Below are 22,300 nucleotides of genomic sequence, written 5' to 3'. Positions count from 1 at the left end.
TACAACAACATTGAGCTTGCAAAGCAGTTTTTGGTTTCTGTGTCTTATTTATTCAGTTTGAGACTAGAAATCGTCTCTGTTGCTAAGTCGTTACTAAGGGTCGGCCTACGTGCACGAGTGGTAAACACAGCATACATTAGACAAGTTTACTGACGTGACTGATTGTTTTCCAGTTATTAGACATACGCCATTATATTACCATGGAAGAGGAGATACCACTAACAAAAAGTTGAATATTTTGGCAGCAAATTGCCCCATAATTTAAATACATTTTGATCACATATTTTATTTAGTTGGTAACTTGTTGTATAATCGCATTATTGAGAAGGTGTGCTTGCACAAGTGCCTTGGTCCTGACGGCATCATTGTGGTGTCAATGACGTTAAAGCACAACCTCTAGTGTAATATTGCTGAATAAAGCCATTAGTTAGAGTTCAAACCCCTCTATGAAGTTAGTGCTAGATATTGCTTACTCAAAACTGGATCTATAAATCATAAAGTGAATTTAAAGAAAGTCTCTCTTGTCGATGTCAACTTTGATGTAGCGAGTTTAGAGGGGAGGAGTCATAAAATCCTCTCAAGGTTGTGTGGGCAGCTTGTGGGAGGTACTGCTGCCTTGATTCTGGGGTTGTGAGAGCGTTTCTTCCATCTATGGAAATCCAATTCTCTTCCACCCTTTGTGCCCCGGGAAAAAACAAAAAAACAAAGAGAGAAGCCTGAAGCGCGGCCATGCAAGCTTTACGATGACTCAGTACTTGTCTATAGGTGAAGGCAGAGGAGCAAATGTTTCTGTGTGTTTTTGTTTTACAGGCAGATTATTTCTGCAGTTTGTGCTTGTGTTGCAAAAAATATCCCACTGTTTGAAGGCCAGTCAGTCATATTCTGTTCATCCAAAATGTCCAGAAGGCACAAATAGTCTGAAATGTGAGTAAGCAGCAGTGAATCATCTCCAATTCAGTCTCTGACCCTGAAAATGTCACTTTAAGCTCTTTTTGACAGTAACTGGCCCTTTAGTATCTTATTTGACTCATCGTGAATGAGCAGTAACCGAGGGCCAGTCATTCTTTTAAAAAAACGACGATCGTCCTTTTCTTTGCTTTCTGTCTGTATCTGTCTCCTAATCTGTCCTTGTAATAGTTCCTCTGCATTTTTCCACCTTACCTGCCAAAGGTTTATTACCTACAGTAATTCTTCCTACGTTTTATTTATTTCATCCATCAAGCAGTACCTCACTAACTTTCCTTTACCCTCTATTATCCTTCAAACCTACCGATCCTTCACTTCACTGAAAATCCCCCTCCAGTGCCCCCGACCGTTGTGATAGAGGTTGTTTCCCATCTGCACTCAGCAGAGACCTGTTAGGGAAAGAACACGCTGTTCATTTTCTCCGTCGTACCTCTTTCCCAAAACTTTCTCTTCTCAACTGACCCCCTCCTTTCTCCAATCTCTCCATTATCCAGCTCCAGCTTTTCATTCTGCTCTGTTTGTCTTAATGTCAATCCAGGGCTCAGAGACCGCGAGAGCCATTTTTAAATGTGGAGACTCTTCTCTCTGTCCTCGCTGTCCTTTGAACCTTCTCTGAAACAAGTGGATTTGCATCTGATAATGATGCAGTTCTCAAATATGAATGGATTTTCAGAAAGTACTGGTTACACCAAGGTGGAACAAAATTTCAATATCATTATACTTTAAACAGGCAGAGGCAGCAGACACCATACCTACTGTAAGTAGTAGTAATGTGCTCATATGCAGTGCTGAATCTCGTTAAGCAGGATCGTCACTGGTCATCCATGACATGACAGATTTATTTACTGTAGTTTCTTTGTTCTCTTGTCCTTTTTGTTCTGTTTGCTTCCTGTTTCATTCCCTCCACCCACCTGAAGTCCTCGGCTGTGTTCCAAATGACGTACTTCCCTTAGGACACTCATAAATAACCGTAACATTTTAATGCATCACCTGCCAATTTATCTGCTGGCTTTAATTATTTAACCCAGAAATAATCTTCATTTTTTTTTTTTTTTCGTGGCATACAATAAACACACTGATGGCTTCTATCCAACAGCAGTATGGTGGTACTTTGGGAAAAATTTGCACTTTTGTTTGGTGTCCTGCTACAGCTGCAGCTTCCTGACGCCTTAATTTGAAAATTCTCGTGATTTTTTTTGGGACTGTTTTGCGTGCATCATCCGAGGACTTGCAGTGCACTGCATGTTTTCATGTGACAGTATGAACGCACTAAAGTATTCAAAATTGTGAGTGTTATTACATAAATACGCCATTTGAAACAGCCTTCAGTTTCTATCGCTCCTTGTCTTCTGCCTGCCACGCCCATCTCACCTGTTTCCACTTCCCCAATCTGCCTCGCCTGCAAACACTCAACAGGTATGCAGGTATATGAGCTTCCACTTTTGTTACTCCTGCTTACCTGCCTTCCTGTCTTCCTGTCTTCCTGTGTCATCCGTCGTCTGTTCTTGTATCTGTGGTTTTGTGTTTGAACTTCTATTTACTAAGTAAAGCTGTTTTTTGCTCAACACTCACTTACATTCAATCAGTCAAGACTGGTTTTAACATCACAGGAATCCCCGGCCTCATTTTAACCATTATTCCAAAGTGTTTTACTCATAGTGGTTTACATATTTCGAATGAATGAAAAAAATAGAGCTTATACAGGATATACTGTAGGCATATGACTGACTCAGGGTGTCGCATAGAAAGAACCAGAGTGTCAGAATAGTTACGGGAAAAGAAAAAGTCGGCTCAGTGCCTCCCTGATGTGATGTAGCTGCAAAAAGCAACAAACACAACTTCTCAACCGCTTATGTCTCATTTTCTGCAAAGATATGTTTGGCAAGGGCTTTTAGAGAACAGATTTAAAGCTTTGATTTCTCTTGATTCTCTCTGCCTCTTTATCACTCCAATACAAAATAACTTAGGGGAGAGTCTTGGTAGGACAAAGACACACCAGCGGTTTCCAGATGTTGGAAGGAGATGTGCCATCCTCTTCTCTTCTCCTTAAGACTTTTTCCTGCATCATGAGAACATCATGCAACTTCCTGCTGCTAAATGTAAAGATACATAATATTTGGAACAGCTATTGTTTTATCTGGTGAGGACAGTCCCTGCTGTTACTAACAGATGATATTATATTACCTCAATACGAGTATGTCTTCAGGGGCTCCTTGTTAAGTCTCTAAATTGATTTTAAAATATTACTGATCATATTCTGGTGTGGCTCTGAGCTACGACACCCGTATGGGAGCTGTTCTCTGGCTGCAATAACATTTTTAAATAAGTTTTTAACACCCATTTTATTGACTTTTACTTGCTATCTTGTTTTATGTATTTTATTATTTGTCTTTTATTTCATTTCATTTTTCTTTACATCACTTTTTGTTATAGGCAGTTTTATTGTCTTTCTTTATTAAGGTAGGTGTTACACTCCCATTGTGTCATAAAATAAAGGTTTTTTTTGTGTGACATCATCACACTTACTGTGGGCTTGGACTGCTACCCAGGAAGGTTGAGACAGATTCCCAGTGGAGAGATGATCTAATACTTCCCAAAACAACACCGCTGTCTGCCATCACTGAAACAGCAGCACACACACACACACACACACACACACACACACACACACACACACACACACACACACACACACACACACACACACACACACACACACACACACACACACACACACACACACACTTTTCCACATACTGTGCATGCATTTGCAGGCATATATACAAAGGCACATTTCATCCACACATGTAAACACAAACATGTAAGCACCATGTTCACAAGCACGCAAAATCACAGCACCCTTCTGTCTCTACAAAACTCCTCAGGGAAATGATGGCACATTCACTTAAAGTCCCTCATGTAGGATGGTCGGATGATTTATGGTCACCGCATGTCTGCAAAAACATGGAGGAAGATTTGCACACACGCAGGCACGCACACACTTATATAAAGCCTGCGTACTTATCACCTAAAGAGGGATGAGTTGACACTACCTTATATCATGGAGTTGAATGTTATTTCACAGGTAATTACACTGTGATTCCACTTACTCTGATAAAGTCTGCACCCATTCAGAACTGTAGTTACACTCAATCAAAGCTTCTTCATTCAACCGTATCGGAAATGTCTAAAATTGTCCTGAACAGCCACGTGAAGTTGGCACGAAACGTTTTTGTTTTCTTCCTGTAGATAGTATCTACAGGATACTATCCTAGTATAGTAGATAGTATCTACAGGAAGACGTTCATAGTCTTGCACTCAGTTGTTTGCATAAAAAGTGATGAAAAGCTGCGTCAAGAGTGAGAAGGTTAAAACAACCTGACTGAGAGAAGTGGGTGTGAATGTCAGACAAGTGACAAATTACACAGATTTTTGGGGAAGGCTGCTTCTAAAACTGTTCAACTGCCCAAAAATTAGTTCTCAGCAAGCATCCTAGCAAAACATCAAAAATACAATAATAATATAATTTCCTTTGGTATGTTGATAAATGATCTATTGAAAGGGATAATACTCATGTTCTGTTGAGTTGCCGTTAAGATGATGTGGCCTTTTTGTGTCTGTTGTATTAAATTAGGTCACTGTCTTGATTGTGTTCTATAAAAATGACTTGCTCATGCTCTGAGGAAGGCATCTGCGTCACCATTGATATTTAAATAAAATATGAAGCTGCACTGCTCAGATGCTGTCTCATGTCTCCACTTTGGCTGTGGTTTTGTTAAACTGTGGACATTGTAGCTGCAGAAACACATGAATATTTATGCTGAAGATTTTGATATGCCAGAATACTACAGAGACATTTTCAGCTTAAAAAAAATTGAATTCAATAATTAATGGTTCATACTGACCTTTCTGTATCCTTTCTGTGTGTGTGTGTGTGTGTGTGTGTGTGTGTGTGTGTGTGTGTGTGTGTGTGTGTGTGTGTGTGTGTGTGTGTGTGTGTGTGTGTGTGTGTGTGTGTGTGTGTGTGTGTGCGTGTTTGCGACCTGACCTCTTGCCAGGTTGCAGAGCAGCTAATGACTATTGCCTATGAGAGTGGAGTCAACTTATTCGACACAGCTGAGGTGTACGCAGGTGGCAGGTGGGTGTCGTACAAAGTTCTGTGTTTGTGTGCACTTCAGTTCAACCTTTTCAGGTCATCTCCACTGTGGTCCCCGAACTGCTTCTGTTGTTCCACACTCAAAGTTCAGATACTAAACATGCATACATTTTTTTAATGACATGGGACATTATGTGCTCCATATTTGAGACTGGACACGTAAACTTGGACTAAATGGACAACATATCTAGTAATCTGTGTTAATATCGAAAAAATATCCTATATTATAGGACATTCTTTGCATTGCAGTTCTGAAGAATCAGAAAAGCAGTCCGACCTCTGAGTGTCATACAAACATGGAGGAAAGAATGAAACAATTTCAGGCTGGAAAGGTTCTGTAATCCGTTTTATTTGAGGAAAAGTCACAGCAGAGTGATACTCACTCTCTATAGTTAACGTTAAAACAATCTATTTGGACCACTGAGGAGCGTAAAAACTCCAGTAGACTATATTACTGTGAAAAAAAGTAATCTACCATGCAAAATCAATGTCACATGCTTTTCAGATATTATAATATGTTTTTATTGCACCGTCTAACCACCCATTTCTGAACAAACTGGCTTGCACTGGGGCCTGTTTACTGACAATGAATTGCAGGGAGGAAATGTTAATGAATTCAAATTGCAGTTTAATAACATCACCTCATTTATGTTGCCTTGCAGGGCCGAAATCATTCTCGGAAACATTATCAAGAAGAAATGCTGGAGGTAATGGTGACATTAATGTGTGTGATTGCTTCAGCTCTTCAGTGTGAGAGAGAAAAATGTGTGTGTGGATGATGTGTGTATAGTATGTGTGAGAAATGTGTGGCATGTATGGTAAATTGAGAGGTGTTTTTTTGGTGTGTGTGTGTGTGTGTGTGTGTGTGTGTGTGTGTGTGTGCGTGCGTGCGTGTGTGCGTGCGTGCGTGCGTGCGTGCGTGTGTGTGTGTGTGTGTGTGTGTGTGTGTGTGTGTGTGTGTGTGTGTGTGTGTGTGTCACTTTTGTCCCCGCCTTGTCTGTCAATTGAGACTAAATCTATCATGGTCTGCTGTTCTGATGTTTTTATACATATATATATATATATATATAATCTCTGGCTTTGGAAAGAGATTTTAGTTTAAAAAGTGGTATATTATGAACATACTGATATTCTGTTATCACTACCTGATTGAGATGAAAGCATAACATTTATATGATCAGATGAGGCACATGTTCTCTATGTCATGAAAGGGGCAGAGAAAAATTATTGTGTGCAATACATTTTGCAATATCACATTTATAGCATTAAATCATGAAATAATCTTAAATGAAATCTGAAATTAAAGGAAGTATCTGATGGAGCATCTGTATAACAGTAGCTGTAATATGTCAGAATGAAGCAGCTCTGATGTGGAAACATGTTTAGCGTCTTGCTGTGCTGGCTAGTCGCTCGCTCGTTACGCAGCTTAGTGTCATGACTCTGTTACACCAGCACGGGGTTTGATGCTGCTGCGGTTTAGACACACTGAACCTGACGTTTTAGTCTCTGAGTGTTGTCATGAATTTACAGAGAGGGGGATTTATAAGTGGAGGAGAGAACAGCCCTACTCAGAGATGATCATCCACTTTTCACTCCCTGTTCAGATTTTGTGAGAAATAATGTTGGTAATGTGACGTACAACTCTCAGTGCTGAATGAATAGTTGGAAGGCATTTATGAATGTGTTACATGTGCATCTTATCCATTTAATTAGCAGTGATAAAACTGCTGATGAAAATAATCTGTTGAGTTTATCCTTTAATGGGATCACAGCAGAAATCTTGTTTGCTTTTCTTTTTTGCGTGTTGCTGAAGAATATGTGGAGCGGTAGAGTTGAATGATTTAACAGATGTGTATTGACGAGATGTGCACCATTAATTAGTCCGATAGTGTAACTACCTTAGACTGTAAATTAAGGAAAAACAAGAATGTGCTTGTAAATACACAATTTTTCAGAGAGTGCAGAGGACAAAGACCTCCATTATGAGGCCAGATGTGACAGCGAACAAAGTTGTGATGCCAGAGTTTTTTTTTTTTTTTTTTTTTACTGAGGACATTTCAACATGTCATAGAAGGTGAAGCAAAGGCTACTAATGGTTGGATTTCATTTAGCTGCTTCAGTTTCAGGGTCCTGCTTTGTTCATGAAGGCTCATGGTCACACTTTACATGACTTTCTGGGACTCTTGAATAGAACGGAGCCACCGTTAATGTTATTTTTAACTTAATAATGTTTTTTGTACTACTACTACTACTACTACTTCCTACTACTACTTCCTAATGTGTGCTGTAAGAATGAAACCTACTGCAAAGGCCCTGCATGTCTACATAAGAGAAAACACTGAGGCACTTTTAAACCTGTGTCACTCATCATGTATTCTCTGTGTTTTTCCTTTTCATGACTCTTTTTCAGGCGATCCAGCTTGGTCATTACAACTAAACTCTACTGGGGAGGAAAGTAAGTCAGAAATTTACAAACTTTACCATCCAAGGCTAAAACTTGTAGTTTCTTGTAATGAAGCAAAAACTATTTTGTACATTTAGTGTTTCCCCTGAAAATACATTGCATTCGTACTCCAAGACTAACAAATGTATTGAATTTATTTCTAAACGTCTTCTTTGCTCTTGTGGTAAAAATACAGTTCTTGGTGTATTACTGCCAAAACTGTCATGGCTCCATATCCCTGCTTATGGGTAACACAAAACAGTCATCACATACATGGGCACATAAACTGAAATGTTATTTAAAAAACTCTTGAAGTGGCTCTAACTTCAGTTTGTGCAGATAGATAAAAAATAAAAAAAAAAAAAAAAAAAAGCATTTCAGCTGAGTCACTCAAAAACCTACAAAAATAAACTATTTATGAAATCACTTCATAGTCATAAATATGAAACATTAGACATTAAGACATTAATGCCCTTTTGTCTCTTGTTATTTTGTAAATTAATATATTTAATAAAGAGTTTTAAATTCAGCCTCTCAACACCAAAGATAATTTTTGTTTCTGTTTTTTTTTCTCTGTTAACACCCTGAGAAACATCACGTCACAGTTAGTAACACTCAGCGGAAGAGCAAATTCCTCTGCTGAGTCTAAAGAGAGACAGGAGAGGGGATAAAGACATGTATTTTATATCACACACACACACACACACACACACATGTGTAACCACACACACACACACACACACATACAGAGGCTGTCAGGCAGAGACTGTCCAACTGGGTCTGGTGATAAGGAAGAAGTTCTGCGCTCGTTTCTGAGTAAGGAAGATTCAGTCCTCCGTCTCTCTCCTGCAGAGTTCAGATGCATAATGACGCTAAACGGTTGAGAGTGAGCTGACCCACTTACATAAAACAGTCTGAAATGTACATTTCGATCTACTGTTTATTTTATTCACCCACAAAAGCAGCTAAAACGATTCCACACGATGAAGAGCCAGAAGTTAGTTTAATATATTTCTGCCATCTTGTATGTTAAATAAAATGTGCAACTTTAAATGTATATTTTTTAAGACTCAAAAGTGAATTAATGGCTAAAAGAAATTAATCTGTGCACACAAACAAATGTACAGTTTATGATTGTTTTTTGTTTTTGTTTTTGTTTGATCTCATCAGAGCCGAGACGGAGAGAGGACTGTCAAGGAAACACATTATTGAAGGTAAGGCATGCAAACACACAAACTGAAAAAAAACCCCAACTTATTACTAAATCAAATCAAGGTTTTCTTTAACAAGTGATTTTATTTCCCCCGGCACAGTTGTTGTCAATTCGATGACTACGTCTGACCGCACATCTCTCTGTCTCTCAGGTCTGAAAGGCTCTCTACAAAGGATGCAGCTGGAATATGTAGATGTAGTTTTTGCCAACCGGCCAGACACCAATACTCCCATGGAGGGTGAGTCGGCTTCTATCCAACACTATCCAATCCAATCCAATAGACACTTTCTCCTGAGGTCATAGTGTCTGACTTTCAGATGTGTGATGTTACTTAACTTACTTTACTCAAGTCAGAGACTATTGAAAATAATTATAATACAATCCAACCTGACTATTTGTCTACCAATACAGTTTCACAGGCCCTATTAAGTCTTGTTTTAGATGAAAATGATCCAGAGTGTCTTTTGATGTGGCTCTAATATTTTTAAACTTAATTTCCTTTGCATGGTTCGTAGTTCTGATTGAGTCACTGGGGGGCCAGCAGACAGTCATCCTGGCTGTCCCCAGTATCAGTTGTAGTGTCTCTTCCAAGGTGGACAGTGAGGCCCCGTCTCGTATCTTGCCCTGATAACAGATATAAGGAAGGTTTGTAATGTCTCTGGGTCAGCTCTGTGTTGGAGCCTGTGGATCAAAGGAGGCACTGAAGTTGGCCTCACGGAGGCCAAAAGCTGGTGACGGAAACTGTTTTCTCCATGTTTAGGGTTAACCATGCTTTTAAAGTTTGGTGGTTGCATGTTATGTTCTCTCACGGCTGGGTTTGATCTTACACAGTATTTAATCAGTGTTTGATTGATCTGTGGGCTGAGTTTCTCCTCATCATCGTTGAAGTGAGCTACCCTTAAATCAACTCCCTGTCATCATGATAAACTGTTTAGATGCTACAGATTTTGAGTGTGTGCATTTGTCACAAATAATAAAATGAGAAAATATGTAAAACAGCATTTGTACAACTCTTTTGGGATTGATGTGTTTTTTTTGGACTGTGCAGTAGTTGTTGTTGAAATCAAATTCAGTTTCTGGAGGGTTATTGTGTACTGTTAATGGTGGTGGTTTCTCTCAGTACCTTATTAATTAGTGCTGCCAGCTTGTCCATAAGGACGCTGTACTTTATGTGAAGTAGGCTCTGGCCAATATATATGTTTAATACTTTGTATGAAATATATGTCATTGATTTTTTTTTTTTTTTTTTTTTACTTTGCCATTACATTAAGCAAGTTGAAGGGATGTTGCCAGGTATTATTATACGTCCATGCAGCAACCAACCGTGGCGTCACTGACTGGTGTGTGAACTGCTGTTGTGAAGCCTCGAGTTTGGATATCGGTCGTTGCCATCTTGCTATTTCAGAGCCAGAAGTGACCACATTTGAACAAGCTGGGGAGAATTGGTAATATGAGGAAACTATGCCCCGCCCACCGATGGCTATACCCACCGAAACCTGACTGCTCCACAGGCCTGTCAGTCAAACAGACACCCCCCCCAAACATACCGCTTTTCGAGGCTCAATATCTAATTAATGATGGGATTATTTTCAAATTGACCACCAGAAAACACATAAAGAGGAGTGACTTTAGCGAATGATTGAATGGGAATTTATAGAGAACCTTAGTCCGAGCTGCACTCGCTGATGTTGCAGTTTAAGGCACTTCTGCACTGGCCTCATCTTTCAGACCTGAAAACTACGTTTATATACAGTCTATGTTTAAGTCTGACAAACTGTATACTGTGGAAACTTTTTGGTGCAGTTGTGTAGGACCTGATATTGCACACACACACACACACACACACACAAAAGACCTTAACTACTGACTTTTCTTTTTACTTTCCTTTTTTATGGAGTTCGATTGTCCGACAAACTCCGTGGTTCATTTCCTATTTAATTCCTTCAGCTGTTAGATCTATTGCTCTTCCTTCCTCAGACTTGTTTTGCACTCTCTCGTGTTATATTGGCCGGAAATTGAGGCAGGCTGCAGTAAATGTGAGCACAGCATGTTGCTGAAAGCAGAGAGTGGATGTCAGGAGGGCAGGGAGAGGGACGGGGAGGACAGCTGCAGTATGCAAAGGACAGAACTTGAATTGTTTACTTGTCTCAATACTGTGTTATTTCCCTTGGCAGCATGCTATTGAGTAGGGCATTTGTGTTTCAGGTTGTTAATTATCACTTACAAACTGAAGGGAAAACAAAAAGTATTTTTGTGTCCTCTTGATTTTATGTTGTTTTTTTTTCTTGTCTCAACTTTTCCTCCATCTCTTCGTTTTAAAAATTCTGTCGCTAATCTTTTTCTTTCCTTTTCAACCTTCGTATCCCACACAATCAGCTGTCTTGCCAAGAACCAGTTATGCAGAGTGAAATACAAGAGTCCTGCCACAGTGAACGATTGCACTATAATTTGAGCGAGCGCGGGGCGATGATGAATAACCTTAATGACAACCTAATCTGAGTTTTTGTTGGCTCTGACTGCCGTTGGCTGGCACAGTCAGCAGTGTTGGAGCTAATTGCATCATTAAAAATGCAGCAGCTTGAATGTGATCAGAGGGGCTTGAGTATGTGAGCTTGTTAGGTTGTCCCCGGAGTCATTAGAGATGGGTGATGATGAGCCGTCAGCAGGTAAGAGAGACTTGAGGAGGCGGATGGCCTCCGCAAATATTTTTTTCTCATCAGTTCATCATAAAGCTGGAAGAAAATGAAGTTGTCGTTATTTCAAGGCCATCATTTATCTCAGATTTTGTCTTATCATTTTATTAGTATTTCCGATTTCCAGACGTCTGACTGCTTTTAGATTAGTGAGTGTGTTTACAAAGGCAAGCTTTCTCGATGTTTGTCTCTCTTATTTTTGTTTGACTGTTTGTTTTCTGGGTTTCATTCATGTCTTTGTTTTTCTTGTTTAAAAATGTCTATTGGTTCATTTTAAATGAAGTATGTGTGGTTTTAATATAATCTCTGATAATGTCCCCTTGCAGTACATCAATAATATTTCACATAGTTACTTTATTATACTGCTGTTTTATCTGTTTCTAGCACTGTATATGGTGGAATGAATTAATAAATTGTTCATTGTTGCAGCCAAAGGAAATGATGTGATGTGATGTGCATTTCTCTCCAGAAATTGTTCGAGCCATGACCTATGTGATAAACCAGGGCATGGCGATGTACTGGGGGACGTCTCGGTGGACGGCCATGGAGATCATGGTAAGCAGCCAAGAGCTTTTAGTATAATTTCTGTGGGACCTTTTTTATGGAAGTATTGATCACTGAAATGAGGTAGAACAAATTTTCAAATGGATTAAGTGACACGTTCACATAATTTTTTTTCATGTAGTAGAAAATGCCGCCCTTGATTGAGCTGAACACATTTGTTTCTGCAACACAAGAGTAACATGAGTGCTTTTATCTATTAACAAGTTTCAAAACTGCTCCTGTTTTGCACGAATGGAGTGCAGCACTGTGACATAAACTAATTAAACTCTGTTCAGTGGGTCAAAAGTGAGGAATACAATTTTTTATATTTCTAGTACAGTGTTTTGTGAACGTTTCATGCTATATTGAGTGAGGAATACATTTTTTTATATTTCTAATACAGTGTTTTGTGAACGTTTCATGCTATATTGACAAATTACATTTCATAAGTCACTAAAAAGAATAACTGATGAGAGACACTTCAATTGGCAAAAACAAAAACAGAAATGGTTGATCGAGTGATCCATATTTAAAAAAAATGTTAACCCCCCCCATAAATACACTAATTATGAAGAGTCGACCTGATTTCTACAGCTCAACAACTATAGGGTGCATTTTAGCAGCTCATTATCTTGTTCCATCTTGAACACGGCTTAGCTCATGCATATTCACAGTGTTCAAACAAAGAGAATAACGCAAGAGCCGAAAGCAGAGTGACTGGAGTTCATGTTAGAGGGGAAGCAGGCTTTTCTAGGAAGTGTTCACACTGGGCTCGCTGGTTTTCTCCGACTTTATTTCCTCTTCCCGTCAGAAACCGTCTACTTCACATTTCATCTCTTGCTAATTTTAATGACTACATACAAGGCAGAGCGTTGTGAAATGAACACGTGCCTTAAGTGACATTCGAGGACCTAACACCCATCCTGCTCTCTCTTATCTCATTTGGTCTCTTTGTCACCCTTCCTCTCAGCACAGTGCGATGTGGTGACATCCTCTCTCTGTAATCACGGTGAAAGGCAGCAGATATCTTTGTAGAGCACAAGCCCAGATGAAAGCTGTGTAATTTAGATAGCATCAATAATGAAAGGGCGGGCGGGCGGGGGGGTAAACACAGCCTCTCGGTGTATGTGACGAGGCTGCGGTACAGTACACACACGCAGGCGCACGCATGGCCACACACACACACACACACACACACACACACACACACACACACACACACACACACACACACACACACACACACACACACACACACACACACACACAGGCCGGAGGAGCATGTCACGGGTTGCAGCACAGAAGGGCAACTGGTCATTTGTAAGTTGAGTGATGGCACCGGCATTATCCGTGTTACGCTGAATAGCTTCCCCCTCCTACCATGCACTCATCCCAACATTTGTTTCACAGCAGGAAATCAACAACACAAAAGGGGGTTTAAAGAAGCAACAATTGCAGCTCGCGCGTGTGTGTGTGTGTGTGTGTGTGTGTGTGTGTGTGTGTGTGTGTGTGTGTGTGTGTGTGTGTGTGTGTGTGTGTGTGTGTGTGTGTGTACCTGCGTGCGCGCATATATTTGTGTGTTTCCTGTGGCATGTGTTCATATGGGCTACATATGGAAAGAATAGATAAGAAGGCACAGAGATATTTAAGGGAATTTGACTATGATGCGTCAGAGAGTCGTGATATGGAATATTGATTGGCTGACTTACTGTGAGCTGTGCTTTTAAATTTGTGCCAGGCTCCCACAAGCTGATTAACACCCTCCCTCTTTCATCTCTGCCCTGACTTTGTCACGTCTAACCTGTGCTGCTGCTCCGGCAAACCACCGTTCTTTTTCTTCACTCTTATTTTCTCACCAGAAAAATTCCACATTCACTTTTATGTCAAATACACTTCATGAGACACAGGAAATAAATCAGAAAAGGGTTATAATGCCATTTCCCTCATCTTAATTGACCACCAATTCTCTCTCTTATCTGTAGGAGGCATACTCCGTGGCAAGACAGTTTAATCTGATCCCTCCAGTGTGTGAGCAGGCGGAGTACCATCTCTTCCAGAGGGAGAAAGTAGAGGTGCAGCTGCCTGAACTTTACCATAAGATAGGCAAGTATTCTCTGCGTTTGTGTGTACGTAATCCATCACAGGCATGTCTACTGATTAAATGTCACCCCTCTCTCCACACGTCCAGGAAAGTTTTTGGACAAACACCCTGCAGTCCTGAATTAGCTTTGAAAATAATCTCTGTTGCTTATTCCCTCTGAGTTTTCATCTTTCTCTCTCTTTCATCGTCTCATACATTTTCACTTTTCCTCGCACTGTTCTCGCACATTTTGTTCACACCTCTCCCTCCGACACGTCTTACTAAAACTCCTCCTGTTTAACTCCCTTCGGTCTCCATGGTGACAGGAGTTGGGGCGATGACGTGGTCACCGCTGGCGTGTGGCATCATCACAGGCAAATATGAAAATGGCATTCCTGAATCTTCCAGGGCCTCCATGAAGGTAAGCCTGAGAGTTACCTGCTCTGTTCCCAATATTAAATGAGAATTGGAGTAAAAGCAATGACCCATAACTTCCCACTTACATCAGTGTAGATGGATTTTAAAGCACGAGATAATTGAGACATTGAGACCACTTAGTTGCTGAGGCTGCAGGTTGTTGTAATTTTTTTTAATTATTAATTAAATGTAACCAGACTTTAATGTCCTTTGTTAGATAATCATGAATTACACTGATATTTCCAACCTAGTGATCTCTGCATTTCTGTCCTTCTTATTGAATCATTATTTCTTGAATCTTAATGGGTGCTTCAAATCTTTTGTTTGTGCAAGCGGAAAATTTGCCATTGCAGTTATTACCTAAATGTATTCCTTCTTTTTACTGCACCGTAAATTAAATTGTGTAAAAAAAAAAAAGATAGAATCAGGATTAATTTTATTCATTCTTTCATCTTTCAAGATACAGAAACTCATTTGTAGAAAACTCTTTAAAGAAGTGGATTTCTATTAGTAACAGACTTGGTCTAAGACAGGTAAAACATTAATGGATGTAGACAGAAACATTTTTATTTTTAACTTCAACTTCTTTCACTTACAAAAAAAACCACATGAATTTAATATGCGCAAAAACAAACTTGATACAACATAAACGTGATTTCTTCAAATGGGAAAATGGGAAATAGCACATTTTGCACATGTGAAATATGTATTTTGCCCATAGGAAGTATGTTGTTTTGGAACATTTTCATGGTGTTAATATGTGAAGGCCACGTAGATATCCATTTGAAACTCATGGGATAACATGTGACCCCCATGTATTTTCTCGTGTGAAACCCTAACCTTTCCCTATGTGAAACTCATGGGATTACATGTGAAACACAGTTGAGATGAAGCAGACGCTGAGTCAGGGATAGCAGCACTAGGAAGAGATGGAGAGTCAAGTTAGTCAGAGCAAAATCCAAAACAAGAGCAAAAGCACTGAGCATATGTCAGGTTGGACCGTTGTAGCGCTGACTGTGATACGGTAATGACATCGCAGCGTGGAGATGGCAGATCTGAGTATCTGTAAACCTCTTGATTATTGTGATTAGATGCATCTGGTGGCTCCACCCACAACTCCAGCACACCTGCAGACAATTACAGCACACATTACAAAAGAATTTTAAGAGAATTTCTCCATCAAACCATGTGCAGTAATGTGCAAAAGAATATTTTGGTAAATCCGCTTTCTTAGATGAGAATGCCAGTCTCATGTGTGTGTTTAGCTTAACCTAAAAACTGAAACCAGGGGGACACAGCCTGTTTAAAATCTATACAAAAATCTGAAAGGAAAAGCTGAGGTTTTATTGAACTGCAGTAACAGGGAGTGGTTTGTGAGTGGTTTCAAACATAATAAACGTTCAAGGTCGCGCTATGAATCCCGAGCACATCCCAATGAGTCTGTCTGTGGCCCTGATCCGTGTTGAAGAAACAGATCAATACACATTGTCTATAGTTTTGATTATGATTAAATGAAGTTGTGGCAATAGCACTTTAGCAAAATGTCTGTTCAGTCAGTTCAATAATTTCAAAGTGTATAACAGGCCTGGAGTGTCAACTGTTCATCATTTCTCACAGCCTCCTGCTCTTGACGCCTTTTTCTTCTCACTTACCTCACTAGTCTACCCCGGTTATAATACTCTATATGTACCTTTCGCCTGTGTGATCTGCCTCCAGTATTTCGTGTTTCTTCATCTAATCGAGCTTCCTCATAACATCTACTCCTTTCTTGCTCGTTCATTCAATCCCTGTCTCCTCCTCTCTCCCTCCAGTCCTATCAGTGGCTGAAGGAGAAAATAGTAAGTGAGGATGGGAGGAAGCAACAAGCCAAGCTGAAAGAGCTCAACCACATCGCAGAGAAGCTGGGCTGCACCTTGCCTCAGCTGGCTGTGGGTAAGACTTTTCCCGTCTGACAACAGATACTGTGGAAGCTGCTTAAAGCGAGGCTTTGGAAGCGATACCGCTCAGGGCTGTGAGACAGGAGCCTGTATAATGTAAGACGTGACCAAAGTCACATCACTCTTCTTACAATTTCTGCGTTTGATTATTATTTGTCTTGTGGGTCCAGCTTTCCACTGACGCATGAAAACGCAGAATGTTCAAATCTACTTGAGCTTTATACTGGAGTATCATGCACCAGTAGAATAGCTGCTAGTGATGTACCGTTTACTATTTGGAGAACAAACACGTCGCTCTCTACTTGTGCTAAATTGTTATATGCATTCAGGGAGTAAAAGTAAAGGTGGATGCTAAAAGATCAGTTATATTTGTGGTCTGCTGTTGAACAATATTTGTGTGCCATCAAGTGGGCATTTAGTGAATATCATCTCCTGTTTCTCATTGTGTCCAGCATGGTGTCTAAGAAATGAAGGCGTGAGCTCAGTGCTTCTGGGAACATCCAACCCTGAACAACTCACTGAGAACCTGGGGGCCATACAGGTGCAAAACCACACACACATGCACCCACTCTCCTGTTTTTAAAGTGTGTTTCCTCATCTGCATCCTCCACTTCTATTGATTTCTCGATCCAAACTCTGCCCCAAGTCTATAAGGCTGTTTCCACCTTGCATCAACAAAAGGCCTCCGGGTGAGATCAGATCACAAGAGGCCAGCTTTAAGTTATGTGTTCCCACTGGGCATTTCAGGCGTCTCCACATGCGTCCTCGTGACTACTTTAGATCGGATCTCACTTCCCCGCTCTGTATGCAAATCAACACGTAGGCTACGTCACAAAAATATACAAGTAAATAAGCACAAGAGCAGGTACCTGAACATCAGAACCCCAAGGATTCAGGTCAGATTAATTTAATCTTTACACAAGATAAACGAAATGAAAAAAAACTAAACCCAGAGGAGGCTTTGGTGAAACAAGCCTCATGTAGCAGCTTGTTTTTCAAATCGCTAAAAATCGGCTTTATAGAAATGGGGTATTTATGTAAATGTGTTTAGACTTCCCTGATTTCTGTTGGCCTCCCTGACCAGCATGTCTCACTTCTTTCACGCACAGTTAATCCTTTTCTCCCTCTCTTGCCTAGGTCCTTCCTAAGATGACCTCTCATATAGTGTCAGAGATCGACCACATCCTGGGCAACAGACCGTACAGTAAGAAGGACTATCGATCATAGACCAAGCTGGTGGACCACCAAGAGGTCAGCTGTACCTTCCTTCTAAACCATACTGCTACCTTGGACCCTCCGTTCCGTGTTCATGTCCGAGGTTCTCTTCTTGGGTCCCACCCAGCTTCAGCCCACTTCAGCCTGGAACAGACATCCTTGCTAAAGTGCAGCGTTGCATAACTCTGTCTGTTTGAGCTCTACCAGGTTCATCTCAGGTGCAGTCCAGATCAGCCAAGAGACGCTTAACAAACTCAGCTTTTTGCAGCCTCAAATGTAACTTAGTCCAAAACCTTGCGCTCCCCGATCAAGGTGTTACCCCATTTAGCAGCAGCCCACACAGATGTAACTATGCAGAGCTTAGAGCAGCCCGTGTTAAACTTTACATTCAGTATCATGCTGATGTCATTTAGAGCACTACGTCCCAGTTCAACTCCATCCAGGGATCTTATTTTGAACTTCAATTAACCCTCACTTAGACACCAAGGTATGTAACTACAGCTATCCAATGTTTAGAGATAGATGTCCAACGTCACACTCACTTCCAGCTGGTACATGGACACAGCAATGCAGGAAAGTGAAAGTGCCTTGCTCAAGGGCACCTTGATAGCAGTGAGACACTTATATTCCTTATTCAATTTTGCTGCCCACATCCTCTCAGCTCAGCTGATGCCCCGGACCCTCGAGCCTCAAGCCCTCCTATTTAAAGTTCAGACTTCAACTCCTGAGTCATTTCATTTGAGCACATATTTAATCTAAGAGAACCACTGTACCACCACTTAATGCATCAATGACTTCAAACTTAGAGGCACCCTTTGAAAGTGGACATGAAGGAGCCTCAGCTGCATGCCGAACACCCCCAGTCATTTAGTCACGTCATTAAATTGCTATGTAGTGCAGCAAACAATATTAACATAAGAGTTTGAAACTCTCCTTTGTCAAAGGTACACGCTCAAGTCATGGTTTAAACTGTCTTCCCATGAAATGGGGGGTTTAGCAGTGACAAGGTGACGTGCTCATGCTTCGTAGAAACAGCTTTATGAATATGAATGAGGCCTCAACAAACGTATTAGCTTGAATTAACTAGCTACCAGATGTATTCAGTCCCATATTTAAAGTAGTACAAAATAGCATTCAGTAGATATGATAGGCAGCAGATCCAGAGCGTATTAACAGATACATGCATGTTTCCCTGCTACAGTGTGCCTCTTGCTTCTTTTTGACAAAGCACTTCATTAATCAACAGAAAAGAGTGCGATTACAAATACTGCAAGCTTGTTGACTGTCTGTGACCCCAGGGAAGCAGATGATTGTGGGATATTAAATACCGGTGCGAATGGGACTCTGTTGGAGGAGAGAGTGAAGCATGTTGCCCCCCCCCCCTCCGTGTGGTTGCTTTCAAGACCTGCTGCTCTGCTTCACAAAAGTTATAAAGGAGAGAAATGTTGCTTTGCAAAAAAAAAAAAGAGTGTACTACTTTTCTGAGTTTACATTCATGACGGAGACACTCATTTCTGCCTGTGAACTGAACGTGCATCGCTGATTGCTTCAAAGAGCCTTGAAGATATGGACTTATAATGCATCTACAACATAAAAGAGGGACTGACCTCTGGTGTGGTCGTGATAAGAATAACTGCAAAAACTGCTTATTAATGGAACAATATGGCGTATAAGCAAGGTGTTTGGGATGTGGCAAAGATTACATTATTTATTATAGAGTAGCTAATAAATATGAAATTTATTTTGAAATATTGTTTTTGTTTTTAGGATGTTAAATGTACATAAAATGTTTAAGGCATACCTTGTACCATAAGCAAAACCACCTAGACGCCTCTCTTGCATATGAGGACTGCACTGTACTGTATGGCTTATATATATATATATATATATATATATTTATAAATAAATATATAAATAAATAAATATATAAATATATATATAAATTTATATATTTAAATATAAATACGATGTAAATAGAGTTATTTTGTTGCTCCTCTGCAGTATCACTGCATCAGTTGCAGTGTTTGAGTCACTCTTCATCCCATCCTCCTCCTCCTCCTCCCCCGCCAGCCTGACTGTACACTGTGACAGAATTAATTTCTGTCTCCTGAGAGGTACGTCAAACTATTTATAAGAAACAAGGGTCAGTTTGTTTTATTGTTTCTGCATCGTGAAGTCAATTTTGTAGTCATAATGTTTGAACTGTTCAAAAAGGACTTTCTGTTATGAGACATAAATGATGAGTTCAAATGTTGATTAATGACTTCACCTTCAGTCTCTATCTCTGACCAGGTGGATCCACTCTCAACAGTTCATGGTTGTCGCCTTTGTGTTGTGTTTCATCTGGAAAACAAGCCATCACTGAGATCAGCAGAAATGTTGGCCAGGTTCCCGCTGACTCACTGTCTTGTTTTTGGCGCTCATTTGTTGACTTGTCGCACAGACGCCCTCCATATTGTAATCCAAGGAAATGTCAGTGGATTACAACCAGCTACGGTTTTGCCAAAAATGCCGCAAAACACGCTGGAATGAAACAAGCTGCCTCTGGCTCCCGAGTTTATTTTAAGAAGTCTGGATGATGACTAGACATGGACCTGCACTTAGTCATCGTGATGAAAATAGCTGCCCATATGCAAAAAAAAATAAAAATAAGAAAACAATCCATATTTCTTATTACTCCCCCTCGGTCTGCATATAAGTGATAAACAGTCAGTGAATGTTTGCTCCACATTTTCAGTCACTTTCACTCCTGATGTGCAGTGGTGCTTAAAAGTTTCTGAAACCTTTAGTTTTCTACATCTCTGCATAAATATGAACTCAAACATCATCAGATTTTCACACAAGTCCTAAAAGAAGATAAAGAAAACACACTTAAACAATCAGGAAAATATGAAAATAGATCAAATTTATCAAATATATTACACTTGGTCATTTATTTATTGAGGGAAATGATCCAACATTACATATCTATGAGTGCTAGAGGGCCACATACTTTTACCAGTTGATTTGAAGGTGAAATTGGAGTCGGGTGTTTTCAATCAGTGGGACGCTAATCAGGTGTGAGTGGACGCCCTGTTTTATTTCAAGAGCAGGAATCTGAGCTTCACGACGTGTTTGTGGAAGTGTCTCATGGCACAAACAGAGGAGTTCAGAAAAAAATAATTGTTGTTCATCAGGCTGGAAGAGATTACAAAAACCATCTCTAAAGAGTTTAGACTTCACCAATCCACAATCAGACAGATTGTGTACAAATGGAGGAAATTCAATGACTGTTGTTAGCTTCACTTGCACCTCGTTGCAATTCTTGCTGCACAAGTAGTCACGCCAGAGACTGAAAGCCATCACAGATGTCAAATTTGATAGTTTTCCTCAATTAACAACTCTGCATATTTGCTCACATCTCATTTAATGAGGTTGTCTCTCTCTCTACATTCAGGACCTGTGTGAAAATCTGATGAAAGTTTTAGGACATGTTTTTACAGAAATATAGAAAAAACTCACCAGCTTTCAAGCAGCACTCTACTACAAGTTTGTGCACAAGTCGACAAGTTGCCCATCAGTGTGAGTCGGTGTTGGACCCGGCAGAGTGCCTTGACTTGAGTCCCGCACCAGGAATACATTCAGGGATGTCCTTCGTTACTAGTTGGTAAACGGTGTTTGAAATCATAGAATATTTATGCAGATCATAGATTATATATTTAGATTGTCTAGTCTACCGTCTCATTTTGACTGAACCGAAAGTTGTGACGTGAAGGAAACAATTCCTTAAACTGTCATTTGTTCTGTATTGATTGATGTGCTCCAGCCGGTTCACCCGTCTATGTCCTGCAACAGTTCAGCCACAACATGGTGAATCTGATTCTTTAATGTGGTGAAGTATCTTCTCCTCAAACCAGCCATTCTCTTCACAAAGTGTTAGCTTTAGTTTAGAGTCATGCGAAAGCAAACAATTACCTCCTCAGACAAGTACTGGACTTTGTTATACTCAAAACAAGCAGTCCAATAGTTTTCTGGGTGTTGATTAATGTCATTTATGAACTCATAATGTAAGATTTTAAGCAAACTGGACATTTATCCGTCTGAGCACTTTTTTTTTTTTTTTCTTCATTGACTTCTCACATCCTGGGAAACATTTAAAGGCCAAAATGGAACAAAGCAACATGCGATTCATCTTTTGGCTGATTTGTAACTAATTGATTTGAGATTATATAGAAATCGTGCAATGTCACATCAACTTCCCCCCCCCCCCGACATTTTCTGTTTTTGTATGAATCCAACCAGAATCAGTGACGACGTGATGTCCTCTATACTACAGATCAATGTTGTTTCCTACAACATGATGTGTGGATGAAACGGACTTGAGGGTCGAGTTTCTTTGTTTTGTTTTTTTGTGTGCGACATGCAAACCATCCGTGTATCGTTTCCTCTCCTGAACAGTGGTTTCTCTGTAAATAGTCTATATGAACATGTGGTTATAAATAAATGCATCGCCAATGGAAACATGAGTGTGTTGTTGGTTAGATCTGATGGATGAATATTATTAAACGGATTATTAAACTTAAAATCATCATATCTTTCCGTCAAAAGGCTCGGAAGAAAGAATGGCGCGCACACATTTAAAACAGAGGACGAGTAAA

The 22,300-nt window shown here is 40.1% G+C and overlaps 1 protein-coding gene across 2 annotated transcripts in view; it reads left to right on the top strand.

Annotated features, from left to right (window-relative positions):
• kcnab1a (potassium voltage-gated channel subfamily A regulatory beta subunit 1a) overlaps positions 1 to 22,168 on the top strand; it is a 106,065-nt gene extending 83,897 nt beyond the window's left edge. For both annotated transcript variants that reach the window (XM_069704831.1, XM_069704741.1), the window contains exons 4-14: positions 5,025 to 5,104; positions 5,785 to 5,829; positions 7,533 to 7,577; positions 8,736 to 8,779; positions 8,930 to 9,016; positions 11,941 to 12,026; positions 13,997 to 14,117; positions 14,421 to 14,515; positions 16,323 to 16,443; positions 16,901 to 16,989; positions 17,586 to 22,168. In XM_069704831.1, coding sequence (XP_069560932.1) covers positions 5,025 to 5,104; positions 5,785 to 5,829; positions 7,533 to 7,577; positions 8,736 to 8,779; positions 8,930 to 9,016; positions 11,941 to 12,026; positions 13,997 to 14,117; positions 14,421 to 14,515; positions 16,323 to 16,443; positions 16,901 to 16,989; positions 17,586 to 17,675 — 903 coding nt within the window. In that variant the 3' untranslated portion in view covers positions 17,676 to 22,168. The remainder of the gene's footprint in view (positions 1 to 5,024; positions 5,105 to 5,784; positions 5,830 to 7,532; positions 7,578 to 8,735; positions 8,780 to 8,929; positions 9,017 to 11,940; positions 12,027 to 13,996; positions 14,118 to 14,420; positions 14,516 to 16,322; positions 16,444 to 16,900; positions 16,990 to 17,585) is intronic.
• The last annotated feature ends 132 nt before the right edge of the window (positions 22,169 to 22,300 follow it).

This window comes from Brachyistius frenatus, unplaced genomic scaffold (genome assembly GCF_029030835.1).
Source record: "Brachyistius frenatus isolate BFR_SWC_R1_liver_20210118 unplaced genomic scaffold, ASM2903083v1 Contig_1, whole genome shotgun sequence".
Taxonomy (NCBI): domain Eukaryota; kingdom Metazoa; phylum Chordata; class Actinopteri; family Embiotocidae; genus Brachyistius; species Brachyistius frenatus.
This window is presented reverse-complemented; position numbering and strand designations above follow the sequence as displayed.